Below are 17,060 nucleotides of genomic sequence, written 5' to 3'. Positions count from 1 at the left end.
GCGTTACAGGAATATCCTCATCTCCTGCAGACCTCCGTGCTAACTCCATGTTCCCTTGCCAGGATCCTAATTGCTGATAGGACCCGAGATGGGATTGATGAGCTCTATTTTTGGCAGTGGTTAATGAAAACCTCCGAGGATTACAGGTAAATCACCGTGTTCATTGCTAATTGGTTTTTAGGAGTACGGCTTGCCTCTACTCATCCCACCGTTTAAAGAAAAGCAGTTCCAACTGGCTTTTGGACTGAGGGTAGCTGTACTTCTGCTCCTGGAAAGCATATTGATATCTGAATGCTGTACTAAAAGAATCAGGGAACAGTGGTGTTACTGCACATTGAACAGATTTGCCATTGCTATACATCTGTTTCCTTCCCACATCCAAACAGTTTCTCACTCATTGCAATGGTTTTGTCTCTTGGATTCTCCTGTATTGTTTCCACACATCCTTCTGTCACATACTGCACGTTGGCTTTCTGACTGACAGCTGAAAGATAAACACACATTTATTACTGATGTTGTAAAGGAGGGGCTGTGGTACCTGCTCAAAATAGGTGTTGAATTAGTGTTATAGAATAATAAAAGACAACATGCATTCCTAGAAATTGTTAGGGCATCCATCACAGCAAAGACTGAGATGCTTGATGGGATCTAATGCAGGTTATACAATACACAAGGCACTGGTTTGTTCTAGAAGTGGTTTAAATATTTCATCTTTTGAAAGATTTGAAAAAGAAGTCACATTTTGAAAATATTTTGACAATAGTTATGATCCTCCTTCTCTTTTAATACCGTTTAGGTGCTGCAGTGAACTCATATTGAAAGACGCTGGCAAAGTTCCCTCATTCTTGCCATCTGGGCTTATTCACCTGCCAAAAGCTGACTTTGTTTAGACAAAAGTCCAAGCGTGGAGCAAAAATACTGCAGCTGAGGGGGCTGACAGACCTTCCTCATCTGTAGCTGCTGGCTGAGGACAGGACTGGTGAAGCAGTGATGTTTTGGTGGTGGTGAAATCAGAGAAGAGCCATTCAGGGCAATTTAACAATAGTAGTGTTCACGGTACATACCATGCATATTGTTTTTAATAATGTTTTAATAGATTATATTTAGAAACTAGATAAACCCATTGTGATTATCCAGTCTAACCTATCAAATAAAAAGCAATGGTTTTAATTTTGTATTGCTTCTGCATCACTCTTGCTGAAGCTGTATTATCTGTGGTGAACCTCCGGGTATGAAAGGTTTGGGTTAGAATATTTGGGTTTAAAACATGCAATTTGCAAATATCCCTGTATAGTAAGATTGGCTGCAGTCTGCTCTGGCTGTGGTCAGTAGTGATGCTCTAACAGGAATTAGTTTATGTTGCTTAAAGCTTTTTTTACCGTGTCCATTCTTCTCATGGCCCAGACTGTCTTCATTAGATTTGGATTTATAACTCTCCAGCGTCTGCTCTGAAACATCATTTTCTGTGCAGAAAACAAATGTGATTAAAATGATGAGATTTTTTTCATGACTATTCCTCATCCTTTGCCTTGAGCATAAAAATCCTGAGAGACTAGTTATAAAGTGGGGCTTTGGTCATCCTGACCGTGTAAGAGATATGCTTAAGGCAACAATTTTGTTGGCTTTTGTGGCACCTCCTGTCAGCTGAAGCTGGCCCAAGGCCACCAGTGACAGGGATTCTTCAGCAGTTGTTTGCAACAAGTCGCAGTCACTGTCTGTGGGACAAGGGCATTTAATTGAGGCTGGAGGGGCTGTGTCTTGTCTCTGCTTAAGAGGCTCCTCAGCTCTCCAGCTCCTCTGAATAAAGCACCGTCAGCAGCTGCTCGGCCAGGGCTGTCACCCACCTCTTTTCCACACTCCATGAGCTTTTTTCAGCTTCCTCATAAAAAGCAGGACAATGATGAGCAGCATGAAGATCAGACCAGCCACCAAGATTGGCAGCAAGAGATTATTTTCTTTCTTTCTGATGCCTTCAGATTTCTGATCTTGCTCTGTAAAAGAGGCAGGTGTATGTTTGTGTTGTTAAATAGCTTCCTCTAAATCTCTGGTAATTAAGACAAGAATGATATATCCTGGCCCAGGCCAGATGAACATGGTGGGAGAGTGGAAGTCACCTCACTGGGCCTAATTTTAGGATGTGAGGTCAAATTTTTTCTTATTGTATGTACAAGAAGAACTGATTGAAATCAGTGGACTTGTGTTCCAGCACAACAAACAGTAAAATTTAGCTTTTTTCTAGTTGATAAAAATGGTTGTATTTCTGTGGTCTCTCCCCAAGATCACAAGCCAGCGCTATCCTTAGGGTACTGACAAAAGGTTTGGAGGTGGACACGTGGTCAGAAAGAACCAGTTTGGTGTAAGAAAGTTTGTTTCATGTTTGGAAGCTCTCATCAAAGAGTTCGTACCGAAGGTGACAACGGAAATCACAGTTATGTTTTCACTTGGTAGTGGCGCTTCTGTCCTGGAAAGTTCCTCTTCTGTGACATTGCCATTGAATGCTGTTTCAGTCCCTGGAAGAATGGAAAGGAGAACAGTATTTCTCTGAAGGGCAAAGGGATGCTTAAGAAATGTGTATTTTCCCAGCAGCTTATAAGCGCAGGGCACCTGGTACTGCAACAGAAAGAGACTTCTGGAGCCCTTGATTTAAAGTTCTGTGCTCACTTCCTTAGCGCTGTATTTTGTTTTAATCTCAAGACACCTAAGCTTTACGAACAGAAAATCCTCAGAGTTTCTTACACATTGTTGAACTCAACATTCCCCAATCAGAGCCAAAGTAAAACAAAGCTGAGCTTTGGTTCTTTGCTCATTTTGGGCTTCCCCTATCCCTTTGTTTTCTTCTTTTTCTTGCAAAAGCAGGAAGGAGCCTGTATCCTTTCCCTTAAAGCAGATGGGTTTTGGTATTCATATCCCTGACTACTCCCTTACTGTCTTCATAGCTCACAGTGGTGCAGTGACCCAGTGTGAGAACCCCCATCCTTAGCCACTGCCCCCCTGATGCCACCGATGACATAAGGTCCTACCGTTGGGGACACGAGAACTCGATGAACCAGCCAATTCTTCCTCTCCTGCTGCAGCTGGCGTTGCTTCGGACCCTGAGCAAACAGAGAGGTGAGCTCTGGCTTTCCTTAGGCACACAGCCAATATATCCTTGCATCATTAACTTTGATTTATAAAACTAAAATGATCACGTGTGCTGTGTCTACCAAAACTTTATATCCATCAGAGATTTTCTTCACAGAATCATCTAGGTTGGAAAGGACCTTGAAGCTCCTCCAGTCCAACCATTAACCTCCCCCTGACCGTTCCCAACTCCCCCAGATCCCTCAGTGCCGGGTCAGCCCGACTCTTCAACCCCTCCAGGGATGGGGACTCCCCCCCTGCCCTGGGCAGCCCATTCCAACGCCCAACAGCCCCTTCTGCACAGAAATCCTTCCTAATATCTAGTCTAAACCTTCCCTGGCGCAACTTAAGGCCATTCCCTCTTGTCCTATCACTTATTACTTGGTTAAAGGGACTCATCCCCCCTCTCTGCCCCCTCCTGGCAGGGAGTTGCAGAGGGCCAGGAGGTCTCCCCTCAGCCTCCTCTTCTCCAGACTGAACCCCCCCAGTTCCCCCAGCCGCTCCCCAGCAGACCTGTAAGCACACCCAGTGAAAGGCCTGTTAAAAGATTCAGGCTCCCTTTCCAGGTATGTTTATCAAGGTATGTATGAGTTATTTATCAGGATGTGGCCATTCTGTGACATTTGTAATCACCGATGTAGCACTTTTAAATAAATATAAACAATAGAGTTCATGTATTTCTAACACAGCCAGTCGTTTTTCCACTGCAGGACCTGTCACACTAAGCAGGTGCGTGCGCCCACCTTGGTGAGTTTTGGCCAACCGATTTGTGCAGTGGAGCTCTTAATGCTGCTGGAAGCAGCTCCTCAGTTCAGTAACTGCAGCCTGCTGTGTGCAGATAACAGTTGTTGCACAGTGCCATCTAGTGCGACTGGACAGAGAAATCCCAGCCTGGGCTCACACCGTGCTGCGACACTGGCCGGGCTGGCAGCTGCTGCTAAGGCTGATGTTCTTCTGCATCTAACGGGAGGGACTCCGTCTGCTTTCATGGCTGTAAAATTCCCCGCACAAGCAAGAAATGCTTTTTATGTTACATGCTTGTTTGTAACATGGAATGTAATGCTGTTCTCTGGAGCATTTCTGTCCTGGTTTGGTAAATTCATGTAACTAAGACCAAACTTACAAGTAGATGTGACATCTGGTTGGAGGTTTTGCTGGGTTGGTGTTGACACTGAGCTGGTAACTAATGTATCATCTGGTACCGCAGAAGGAACAGCTGGTTGTTCGGATCCTAAAGGAACCCCCCCTGAACACAAGACAAAAATCAGAGAACACATTTTGCCATTGAACTGATCCTTAAAAAACAAACCTGCCCTGGATGCTCCATGCTCCGGGCTGTTTGGCTGCTCTGTCTGATCAGTGGTTAGACTTACACTCCTACCCTCGCACCTGTGGCTTCCCTGTCCTCTGAATATATGTTTATATAAAAACCAGAAAGTGAAACCCTTACCAGTATGCTGTGGGTAGCTTGGAGCAGAGGCCGTGCTGCTGTTCAGCTCTGATGTTTCTGTGGTCACTGGGGAAAAAGAAAACAAAGCGGTTCTGAAGACTGTGCAAAATGTCCCTCAGTGCTGAGGGCAACTGGTGATAGATGCTGTGTTTACCTGACCTGTGCATTAATTAAAAAGAGGCCAAATGCCTCTTTTAATTTTAATAGTTAATGCCTACCTGCGGGTTGCTCGCTCTCAGGGACACGTGTATCCACCTCCAGCACAGCTGGTGCAGGATTTGGTTTTGTCACTGAAAAACCCAACAACAGAACAACTTTCAGAGCGCTTTATAAGCATTTGCTGAATCAAGCAATCTAAGGAAGAACGAAGTGAGAATAATTAGATCCATCCTAAAGATGGGTGAATAGGCGGAAGGCAAGTTCTATTCTGAGAATTATTAGACGCAGCTTCAGCGTTAATTTACACTATTTACACCCTGCTAGCTTTCTGAATGGATAATATGCAGGAGATGTGGGAAGCTCACAGCTTTTTGAGAATGTAATTTCTGAGTCGTCTTTAAATCTTTAGGACAAACATCATCTGAATTCTAGCAGCAGCACTTCAGAACTGACCTGCCTGGGCTGCTGTGGTTTAATGTTTAATGAATTTTAAGGTAGTTAAGAAGCAGGGAAAAGCCCAGAAATCTTAGTTTGGAGTTCTTCTTTTGCCCCAGGTAGCTGTCTGATTTAAAGATAGATTCGGGCAGTAGACTAAGGGCTTCAGCTTTGCCTATGTATCTGCATGACTTTCACCACTTCAGAGTGGTGAAATGGGATATAGCCTCTGCTTGAAAGAGCTTGCTGTACCTGTCCTAGGGAGGTCCTCAAACTGGAAAGATGCCGTCAGCTTTTGTCCTTTTAGTGTTTGGTGGTGAACAATGCAGCTGGCTCTTGAGCTGGACCCATAGGCGAGGACTGTCAGCGTGCTGGTTGTGGTCCATTTCTTCCCATCAGCTTCTAACTCGTGCTTAGTGTCACCTACACCCATTGGAAGAAAACATTTAAGTGCTTTCTAGTCAAGAGCAATTTAATGAAAAACCTTCCCGGCGCAATCTGCATCACCTCGCTGTGCTAAAGCAGCCCCTGGTTACTGTGCACAAGTGGTTCATTGTGTAAATGGATTACCTGGGAGCCCAAAGGCACCAAGGTCACGTTTTCTTCCTCGGCAGTTGTGTAAGCACAGACCTCGCTGCACCTCCTGAGCTCAACCCAAAGCCTCTGCTCCTTCATGTCTGACTGGGGAAATTCCCTGTCAGTGCCCTGCGGGGGCAGCGAAATGTCCAAACACCCACCAGCACTTTTGGTCCTTCCTGAACAGAAGAAATTGCTTTGCTGTGTGCCACAGGCAAGCATGGCCCTGAGCAGGGAGCCTCAGGGCAAGGACCTGCTGTTCCGCAGCACGACTGAGACCTCGAAAAGTTCTGATTCTGCTGTGTGATATCCAAGGGCATTGGATTCGTGTCTTAACAGCTGTGGATTTGTCACCCCAAACATAAAAAAGTTGTGCGATATTTGTGCGTATTGATAAAGATGCACAATCAATATTGATGTGCAATATTTACGTTTGCAATAAACAAGCATTTCTGTAACTATGAAATCCCGTACAAGTCCTCCACCATCCCTACAATGCACGTTTGATTCTTCCCCTTTTGCAGCTGGAGAAAGTTAAACACAAAGATTAATTGCCTTGCCATAATGAATCAGAGTGAGCCATGTAACTTGTCTGACGTAGTTCCTAGTCCTCTAGGTAGTACTGACTTCTACTCATTTATACGACACGGAAAAATAAAGATGTATTTCATGTGACACAAGGAGACATGTTTGACTAGCTCTGGCGGAGAGGGAGGTTTTTTCAATGCCCATGGCGGCACAACAATTTCTACTGTCTGTTTATAAAGCAGAGCTTCTCTGGAAGCAAACTGATGCCTTCTCTTGATCTGTTACCCTTGGTAACACCTTTATCTCTTAAATTAAGGATTTTGTTTCAAAATCAGCCTTTGCAGATAACTTGCTGTATCACATAGACCAGTATTTCTCAACCCTCTTTTCCCATACCCAGCAGGGTCATGTAAGAGCTCAAAAGAATTTCAAAGTGGTTTTGCTAGGGAGGAAATAATCTTTGTCAGCAACAGCTCAGTAATTACAGCGGGTTTGCCCCTGCTGAGCCCTGGTGGAACTGAGGTGCTGCCAGTAATTAAGATGTATTAGCTATTTTCTGATTAGTATAAATATTTGCTGTAAGTGATTAAAGCTGAGAATGGACAGGGGGGAGTGGAGTGGTGCTTGAAGACAGTCACCTTCAAAAAAAAAAAAAAAAAAAAAGAAGGTAAGGCACATGCAGAAAGGTTGAGAAAGTGAATTAGGATAGTGAATTTTTTTTCCTTTCAAACATCCTAATTCCTGTCTGCCACAAGCAGGCCACTTGGTGAAACCAGCACCTCTTCATGCAAATAGTCCTTCCTCTGAAAACCAGCTGAAACCAGTCAACTGGACCCAGCTCAGCCCCTGTGGTGCTTCACTGGGGTTCCAGGAGCCTGGGGGCTTGGGGGGTCAGGTAGTCCCTGCTGGGCTGGCTGGGGTAGTGCTGAGAGGGAACCAGGAGAAAAATGTTAGTATAGAGTTTTGCTGAAATAAGTGGACGAACAGATGGTTGATATTATGTATTGTGGGAGGTGTTTAGTGTCCGAGTTGTGCGTTGTTACAAATAATATAATTTACCAGGCCAGAACTGAGGTTGTTTCAAGTTTAAGGAAAGCCCTGTATTTAGAACACTGGGAAAAAATGTATATAAAAACTTCGAGGTGACATATTGCTTCCCCGAGCTCTTAATCACTTCACAGCTGGTATTCCCCCAAACCCCTCCAGTCACACGCAGCCCTGCTTTTCCCAAACGCATGCAGGATTTTTGGATCTGCTTTTCCAAGACCCACATGCTGCTCCAGAGCACCTTTCCCCCTGCAATCCCAGAGAACCCTCTGCCCTGGCTCTCGTGAGCCTTGCTTAGCGGCTAGGCTGCTTCCCCCGAGTGCAATTTCTTTAAGCGTAGGGCTTTATGCAGTTGCGTTAATGCCTGTATATCTGTCAGCCTGGATTTTTTTGACTTTAGTCTTGCTTTCTAGCTATATTCAGGCCAGAACAATTCTCTGTTGTTTTCCAGTGCTCTTAGTTAAGAAAGCCATTTTGGGGTTTGGGGGAGGAGGAATATTACAGGCTAAATTTTGAATATGTCGTTTGATGATGCAAACTACAAATAAGAGCTTGTTAATACGTGAAAAGAAATACATTTGCATCTATGAGTATTTTCCTCACACTTTGCTACAGATGTGCGTTTCCTCTCCGCTGTGCTACAGCTAGTAAGGTAGTTACTATTAAACGTGGCCTTCAGAGCGGCTATTTATATAGCACACAGGTTAAGTTGAGCTGTGTGGTGGCTCTGTTCCTCCTCACGTGTGTCCACGCAGATGGGTGCAGACCTTTCCTCTCTGGGGAACCGTAGCAGGGTGGTGTGGGCTGTGTTTCCTGAGCTCTCTTCTTACTCCTGCTAGTGAGCTGCCTGGCTCAGGACAGATGGATGAGGGAGAAAGGCTGCCTTGGGGGGGAGTGGGTGCGAGCTGCTCAGCAAAGCTGAGGAACATCTGTTTACTGGTTAGAACATGGAGATAGTTATAACGGGTTTGTGAACGGACTTTGTACTGGGGCTTTGAAAACGGTGCCCCCGGAGTTTTGGTTTCATTTTATTTCAGCGGAATTTCACACCAGATTCTTAAGGGATTTTGGTGCCAAGTGTTGTTGTTGTTCTGCACTGAACGTGAGCAAAGTGGATAAGCCCTCTCCCTTGCACAGACCCTGGAATTTAGTGCTGACTTTCCTCCAGACCTGCACCACGGGGGCCAAGTTGTACTAAAGGAGCAGAGGACGAGTGGTAGTCCCAGCTGATGTGCTGCAAAAGTTGTTTCACCCTCCAGTATTTTTAAACGTGCCCAAGGCTGTTAAGAAGAAATTGTTAGTAATCAATCCTCAATCTTTTACCACTTACCAGGAAGCTCTATCCCGTTGTCCAACAGCCAGGTAATCTGGGGTTGTGGTTTACATCCCTGGGTATAGCAAGAGAGTGTAATTCTTCTTTCTGTGTCTTGGGATACTTCCAGTACTGGCTTAGAAGGAGCAGCTGGAGCAATAAGATTTAGAATCAGTTATAGTACATCCTTCTACTCGGTTTTATGAATGGCTGCATACATAGAGTTATTTGGGGGGACTGAGCTAAGACTATGCCGTGTTAAGCACCGTACAATTGCATGCAAAAATGCAGGTGTGGAGTTGAGGAGCTGGCTCTGTTGTTCTGCTCCTCTGGAACAAAGCAGGTGAAGGAACTTACCCAAAACATTAACAGCCGTCATCTTGTTTTTGAAGGGGATGCTGTAGTAGAAGCATTTATACACTCCTTCGTCGTGCACTGTCACATTAGACAGTTGGATGGATAATTCATCCTTTGAATAATGGATAAGTTTGTACCTCTGATCTCTTAGAGCTGTAAGGAAAATAAAACCCAGCATGCAATGTGTGTTGGTACATAAGAGGAAGACAGATAATCAAAGCAGTAATGAATGAGGATAGTTTTCTTTATTGGATTTTTTTTTTTTAATTCATCAACACTTGACATAAGGGAGCAGTTCTAGCACGAAGCATTCCTGGTGGGTGCCGTGCTAGTACAGAGGCAGCAGTAAACTGAAGCAATGGGGGCATGGGGGGGTGTGTGTGCTGTCAGCAGGGAAAGATTACATGGTTTTTTTCTCACTTTTATTTTCAGGGTTCTTATTCCCGTGTTCCCAGGTATTATAGAAATTTGGGTTCTTTAAGTGTCTAGTGGATAAATATAAGCAAACCTCGGTGTGTGAGGACATGATATGTAGTCAGAGAAGTAGTATGACTCTGGGTATAGAGCATAGATGCATGAACTGATGATCTTTCCCTTCCCCATTCCCCAAGCCTTTATGTGGCCTTGAAAAAAAAAATCACTTCCCCTCTTTGGGTGTATTTTGTGATATATAAATGAACACTATGGTCACATCTCTTTATTAACTGGCTGGTTTGCTCCTCCTATCCTTGTCTAATTACCTTGATTTTAATGAGACCATCTCCTAGGATGTCTGTACTCTGCTGTATAGTTCCCTTCCTCTCTCTTGACTTTCTAGTCTCTGCTTCATTCCTCCTGCTGGATGACCCCTGGGAGTCCTCGGGGTCAGGCCAGCAAGTCACATGGACTCTTCCCACAACCGTAGCACAGAAAGTGTAACTTTCTGCCCTTAAATTGAACAGAAACTGGGGATGTGTACCAGTCATTAGGGAGAAAAAGACCTCAAAAACTATATTTTTTTTTTAATGAGGTCTTGTAACAGTACAGAGTTGGGAGGAAAATCACAGCAGCGCTATAATTTATGGAAGTGATGAAAGGATTTTGAGATCACCATGACGTGAGGCTTGCAGCTAACCCCTCATGTTTTTATCTACGATGAGACTGGAGGGAACTGGCTGACAAAGTGGTTTCTTTGGAGAAGCAATGTGACATTCACAGTGCTGATTCAGAATAAAAAATGAAAATGTCCGTATGCAGCGTAAAGTTTGGTTTCTCTCTAAATGAGGACTGTTTTCTTTTGTATTGCAAAAGGGAAGTATGCAGCGTGTCGATGTTATGTCTTACTGAAGGATGATCATGGGAGGTTGAAACTATGGATTGAATCCTCAGGTGATTTAAGACAGATACTGTTTTCACTTGGGTTAGAGTCTGCTGCTGTAGATATCAGTGGATATTTTCTTTCCCTAACCTGATTAAACTCAGCAAAACTTCAAGCATCGAAAGAGCTAGAGCCGTTAAAAGATGGAAGTGTTTACAACTGGATACAGGCAACTTAGACTGTCTCAGTCCAAAACTGTAGAAAGGGAGTGTTTGTGGCTGTAGCCGGGGCCAGAGAGAACTTGCATAAATGAAGGAATTCTTGCTACTCTCACCTACCTCTATGGTGTAAAGTACTGAGAACATACATATATATGTTAAAAATAGAGATAACTGATGGAGAGGTGATTTCCTTCTAGGTCTTATGGTTCTTGGGTGCAGGATCAGACTAAGAATGCCACAGGGGAGGGGAACCCCTGCCACAGCCTGCTGTGGTTTTTGGAAGCCTGGATGTCAAAGCAGCATGGGGTGGGTTGCAATAGCCCTTTTCTCCCATATTGATTAACTGTCAGTGGGTCAGCACTGAGTCTTTTTGGATCCCGTTTGAATCTAATGGCTCATATTCATTATACTGAGAGTCCTGAACTTGGGATCCTGGACTCCACAGGAAACAGTTCTGAATACACACACGTTCGAGTCATTTAAAATGGCTGATGAGCGCTCATCCCACTTGCTCTTGTAATTGAGTAAATAGGAGCAACAGTTACTCATGACATTTTCCATTTAGAAATATTTGCAGTACTTGTGGGATATATTGGCGGGCTGGTTTGATGCAAGTGGCAAGACCCCGTGTCTGGGATTCCCAGAGCAGTCAGAGAGGACCCTCAGCTCCTGGGCAGTTTCAATGGGATTTGGATAAATCCCGGTCATTATCATTAAAACCTAAAGGCTTTAACAAGCAGGGATGCTGACTAGGTACTCTACAAATGGGGAAGACCAAGGCAGTGCTCATCTTGCAGAGCTGTCCAATTTGGACCAAGAGGAGGAGAGAGAAGGATAGAGACACATGAGGGGTGGGGAGTGGAAGGCAACACAATGAATGTGACTTTGGCTTTGTCAGCACATATTAGAAATCGCTGCTTGTTTTCTTGTTTTCTAAAAATTTCCTTTTGATGCACTACACTGAATTCCCTGATGAGCAGAAGAGTACCCCGGGCTTTCAGGCACATCCACTCCTATCTGTCTTGTAAAGCAAGAGTGGGTTTTTTTCTGCTCATCTCTTGGTGCTGGTGGTAACTACAGTTCATTGCTAAAAGCTCCGGGGCCAGACCACTCTTGTGGGGGTTTCCATTTCATCAGCATCCTGCCAGAAAGGGGCTGGATGTAAAACCATCTCGGGTGGTTGGGGAGGAGGTGAGTCAGCCTGGCCACGGGTGGGAGCAGGGAAAGTCCGGTTCTGAGTGACCCTCCAGCCCCACGTGGAAAGTGGGACACTCAGGTTTTCACACTTACCCCGCTGGCTGTTGAGAAAAATGGCAAACCCGTGAGGGTTTAACCACTGCCGGGCAGAACTGTGGTCACCACCGAGGGTGCAGCGGAGGTTTAGGTCCTCTCCTTCCTTTAGAGTTACGGTTTCGCTGCCAGCTTCTGGAAAATCCCCTGCCAGAGGTGACATAAAAGGTGACATAAAATGTGACATAAAATAAAGCAACAATGTTTTGCACAATGTGTCAACTTTATTTGTATTTTTTTTTTCCAAGGGTGTAAAGTTTTTTTTTCTACATTAGGAAACTTGCCAATATGGTTGTACTGATAGAAATAAATCACGATCTTTAGGTCATTGCAGTCACTGGGTAAGACTTGTACCCACATTTTGTGATCTTCACCTGCTAGCACAACCAGATTTAGCTATTAATCCTTATTCCCCATGAGTCAATGAAGAATTGATAGCGGACTCATTTAACGCACGTTTTCCCTGTGTGTTAACACAAACATTAATTTTCATTATTCCATTCTGAAGCTGTTGAACCTGATCTGCAAGCATGTGCGACTGAGGAGTGAATGTTCAGCACCTCTGAAAAATGAGGCTTTTTTAAATTCAGAAATTGTAACGCTGCAGCTGCTTTGAACTGGCTTTTGAAACTTCTTTTGAAGATCGGATCCACAAACCTGGCCTGGCACAGGTTGCTAAAATGAAATTTCATTCTCTTTCCTCCCAGTTCACTTTACAGACAGGCAGTAAAGTGTGTTTTTCTCTCCAGACATTCTAAGATATATAATACACTTTGTGAAAATATTTGATGACCTGGAATGAATTGTGTTCTCCAGAAAAAAAGCATATCCTGGAGAAATGACTAAGAGCAGTGCCTGGGTCAGAGTTAAGTAAATAGGCAGTAAGAGGGTTTTATTTTTGATTCCTGTTTTGTGTGTTTTGATTTTATTTTCCAGGTAGCTCCCTGCTGCAAGTTCCTACTGCATATGTGAATGCTGCAGTTTAGGGAACTGAGTATTTCTGGGCTTCAGGAAAGCTTTTAATTTTAATTTAATTTAAAAATACACCAAAAATGAAGCTGTCATAGGGCGCTCTTGCTGGACCTGATCTTTTACCACTAAAATCAGAGGAAGGGCTTGTCTCCCTGTGGGACAGTAGTTTCCCATGGGGGTCTGCTTTCTTTCCTCACCCTTGAGTTGAGCAAACCTGACATTTCCCACACCAGGGGTGGCCTCAAACTGGTCAGTGATGTAGCTTGGGACTTTACGAATAGCAAACACACCACAGAGCTTTTCTCTTTCTTCACTCGCTAATCTTTGGAGTCTATAAGCTTGTAGAAGAGATTTCCTTGTAATAGCTCAGTATTTTAACTTCCAGATTTGTAAATGTGATGTATGCTGCTTAAACTGAGGAGAAACTGTGCAGTACGGATCTACTGTCCGTCCTTACTGCCAGGAGACACCACAGGCCAGGTTCAACTGAATCACTGTGTGCCAGTAAAGCCTTATGGGATTTAGAGCACCCACAGCTGCTTTATCATCACATATGGCACATCAGTGCCTTTGGCTTATAATTCCTCTTGACTCCACATCCATTTCCTCGGGCTAGTGTCTCAGCTGGTTTCTCAGGGGGGTTCCACATGGGGGTTATTTGCAGAGGAGCAGGAGAAAAGGAGAACCTCCTTGCATGGGTTTCACTTGTGAAGACCTGTGTTAGGAGGTGCATGTTCTTAAGGTAGGAGAAAGGGCTTTGTGGTTTTCCACGGGGCCCTTCTGCATTTTTTTCATAGTGACAGTTTCCTGTCACTAACAGCAGTGTGGGGTCTATCAAGTCACACCTTTTGAGGTGGGAGCAGCAAGACTGAACAAGAAAAGGTGGGAGTGAAAGCAGCCCCCAGAACAGAGCCTGTACGTCATTTCCATGAGAGACCATAGCTTCATTCAGACTAACTCAGGGGTCAAATTTCCTTCCTTGTATAGGAGGCAGTTTGATGTGGCTGTGGTCTTCAAGCCACTGTAGCCCACCACAGGACAGTCACTGGGATGAGGGAGATGCTCCCCGTGCCAGCTCCAGAGGGCAGTGGTTCTTGTACCGTGTGGATCCCAGGTGCCCCAGCTACCTGGAAAAATGAGTCTGGCATCAAGTACGGTGATACAGTTGAATGGTTGGGTGGGAGGTGGGCCACAATTTCTTGCTAGACATGGCAGGATGTAACTGAGCAGAACGGTTCATGCCTCTGGTGGCTATTATTTCAGCCCTTAAAGTGCACAGAGATCTTGTTGTGGTGATGCGCACCCCGTACATCATTTCAGAGTTATCTTTAAAAATGTAGCCTACAGAGACATCCTGTTCAATGAGTTATTTTTGACCTGTGGGCTGTCGACCCGCGAGTGCGAGTCTGAATTAATTCTGATGGCCGAGAGCAGCCAGTAGTTGTCAGCAGGTACAAATTCATCACGCAGGGGTCTGTGGCAATATTGGGGAGTCAGAGTGGAAGCTGCTGATTTCTAGCGAGTCTAAAGGGCACTGCAGGTCCTAGTTCAGCTAGAATAGAACCGATACCTCCTTAAGGCCTGGCCCCTGTTAGTCAACGCTAATAAAATATACTAAGCATATTACAGAATGCTTTGTCCCTGTTTAGGCGCTGAGATTTAACAATACCTTTGTGTCTGAGAGTATTAGCAAAGCATCAGCAATAGCACTGCTATGGTTTCTGGTCCAGCGTTTAAGAAAGGAGAGGTACTGTTGCTTCGGCCAGCATCAGGCAAAGGTCTTCCTAAAGAAAAAAAATAATTCTTCCTGCAAAGGTCGGGAGTGAAGCCTGCAAGAATCCTGAGCTGTAGAGAGCCGTCTTGCTGCTTTCCTTACTTAAATCTGTCCCTATTTGACATGGTCAAATATGAATCTCTCGCACTGTCCTGTGTATGAAAGGCAGGAGATTAGCAAAGCAGGTATAGGCTACATCCTCTAGTAGGAGTAAGGAGATTGAACGTTTAAAGCGCTTTTCATTTTCCAAGGGCTCTGCAAGTGCCTTCTAAATTACTCTGACTTCTGATATTAGCCTTTTTTTTACACAATACATGAACAAAGGCACACACAGGTATCCAAGCGCTGAATTGCTGTCTGAATTTAAGGGAGAATCTCTTGATTTCCCAGAGCTTTGCCATCTCAAGCATGCTTCTAGGAAGTAAATGGGTTTTCTCGATAACGGGTTTGGGAATCGGCTGGAATTCAGCACCAGCTTTGGAAATTGGGTGACAACGCAGCAATGTCAAGAGGAAAACAACAGCAAAGCATGTGGTGCGCTGGAGCTCTGGAAGCAGAGTTCTCGAGGCTGGACTGCTTGCGAAGGGGAGATCGCGTAAGGAAACGCGTATCACTTACCTTGCAGCAGGAGCAGAGCCGCGACGTGTAGCACCCCGGTGAAAGTCATGTTGTGGTGTGGGTGCTGGCAGCCTCTGTTGACTTCCTCTTTCTGCTGGGGCTGCTACACAGCAGGTCCTTTTTCAGCACGGGGGGAGCAGATTTACCATGACTTCATCACCATTCTCTGCCTCCTTTCCTTTTCTCTGCTGTTCCACTCTCCTCTCACACCCGTCTCACATTTCCGATGTGTCGGTGACCTCACAGTTCTGTAAAATGAAACTGGTGGGTGACAGGACTGGGGGCACTTCACCTTGCACCCCCTCCAGCTCTGCCTCGCTCGGGGGGAGAGATGTACACAGGGGGAAGAAGGTCGAGGTCAAGAGAAACATGGGGCTGGGATAACCCTGCCGGGGACCCCCTGCAGCGATCCCACACGTGAACAGTGTGCAGGATGTAATTCCCTGGGTTGGGGAGGCACCGGGAAGGCCGAGCTGATTTGGTGGAGGCCACTGTAGAGCAGTAATTGGCAAAGGTGGCTTGAAAACCCAGCTGCCTGGTTGAAATCCCTGGAAACAAAAGTCTTGCATCACTCTGCATCTTGTACCGCCGCGCGCACGGGAGGTTTGCTCTGCTCTGCTTGCAGGGATCCTTGGCAAAACAAGTAACGAGAGGAAGGTAATTTGCTGCGTGTGGTTTGTGGCTCTCCGGGGAATGAGGAGTATTGGTGAGGTGGTTGTGAAAGGTTGGCTGAGCACGGAAGCGTGGGGCAGAGGGGTGACTGCATCAAGGAGGTCCCAGAGGACTGGTGGCAGAATTTGGGTTTCCCGTGTCCCCCTCGCAGGTCTGATTTATTTCAGGAGCAATCTTAGCAAAACTTTTTGTGTCTCTGGAGGGCACAGTGTCCGGGAAGATCACAAGATTTATCCAAGCCTGTTGTAGGCAGAGCCTCTTTTCATGATGTAGCCACGTGTACTGATTTCCAAAATGCTGTGGCTGATCCTACTGGCACTTCTCTGCAACTGCCCAACGTTTGGTGCAAATGAATAACCCTCTCAAAATGAGCTGACTTTTTAAGAAGATAAGAAACACGGTCTAAAAATGGTGTGCATTTGCAGGACATGGGTTTGAGTGAACTGGATAAAATGGTTAATTATAAATACATTAGTGAAATGCCGGGGTTTCAACCCCCAGCCCCAAATCAAGGTTGACATGTGGGTGATTCCCACAGCCCTTCCCAAGGGGGGTGAGGTTCCCTTTAGGCTTCCCCCCAGGGTGGGCCGGCCTGGCAGACAGAGCCATTGGGTAAAGGAGCCCCAGGGTCCCGCAGTGAGTAACCCGGGGTCAGGTGTCCCCCCGAGGGATAAAGCTGGGACCCCTGCAGGAGGGGCAGTGTCTGTGTGTGAGGTGGGTGCCCTGTGCAGAGTTCCCTGTTGGGGAAGGACCTCCCGCCTCCCTGGGACTGGGCTCCACTCAGCTCTGGCTGTTGTAAACGCGGGCTGTGCAGAGATTCAGTCTGTGGCTTCCTTGGTCTTACGTGTTTGGCTGGTTGACTCGGTTGTCTCCCGTCCCTTCTCTGGCAGACTGCATGTCACCATTTATTCCCCCATTGCTGGTCGTGCGGTGTCGTTGTTGGGGTCAGTGGGGTTGATGTCGATTATGGATAATCTGACTTGTTTGTACCCCCAGCACTCACCCACGTGCTGACCCTTTTGTATCAAATACAATTTGGTTATTGGCTCATCTTTCTGCTGGCCGTGTCCTTCATGCTAGCCCTGATAATTGGCAAAACAAATATGCATTTCACTTTTAATTGGTCAGAACCTGCTTTCATTAAACTTCCAGGTGCATGTCAGTGCATCATTCTATCGGGGTATATTTGATTGATAAAAGCTATGGCTTTTATGTTAATCATAATCTAATCA

The 17,060-nt window shown here is 45.5% G+C and overlaps 1 protein-coding gene across 1 annotated transcript; it reads right to left on the bottom strand.

The window, feature by feature from the left end:
- Positions 1 to 353: 353 nt before the first annotated feature.
- CRTAM (cytotoxic and regulatory T cell molecule) lies at positions 354 to 15,205 on the bottom strand. Its single transcript, XM_074927193.1, has 12 exons — positions 15,157 to 15,205; positions 11,793 to 11,939; positions 8,985 to 9,137; positions 8,646 to 8,777; positions 5,417 to 5,587; positions 4,789 to 4,860; positions 4,571 to 4,636; positions 3,021 to 3,092; positions 2,406 to 2,510; positions 1,845 to 1,991; positions 1,380 to 1,463; positions 354 to 484 (listed from the first exon to the last, which is right to left on the bottom strand). The coding sequence occupies exons 1-12, from the start codon at positions 15,203 to 15,205 to the stop codon at positions 354 to 356; spliced, it is 1,329 nt and encodes a 442-aa protein (XP_074783294.1).
- Positions 15,206 to 17,060: the final 1,855 nt, after the last annotated feature.

This window comes from Athene noctua, chromosome 26 (assembly GCF_965140245.1).
Source record: "Athene noctua chromosome 26, bAthNoc1.hap1.1, whole genome shotgun sequence".
Lineage (NCBI taxonomy): Eukaryota > Metazoa > Chordata > Aves > Strigiformes > Strigidae > Athene > Athene noctua.
The sequence above is the reverse complement of the archived record's forward strand: the minus strand, read 5'-3'. Positions and strand labels throughout refer to the sequence as shown.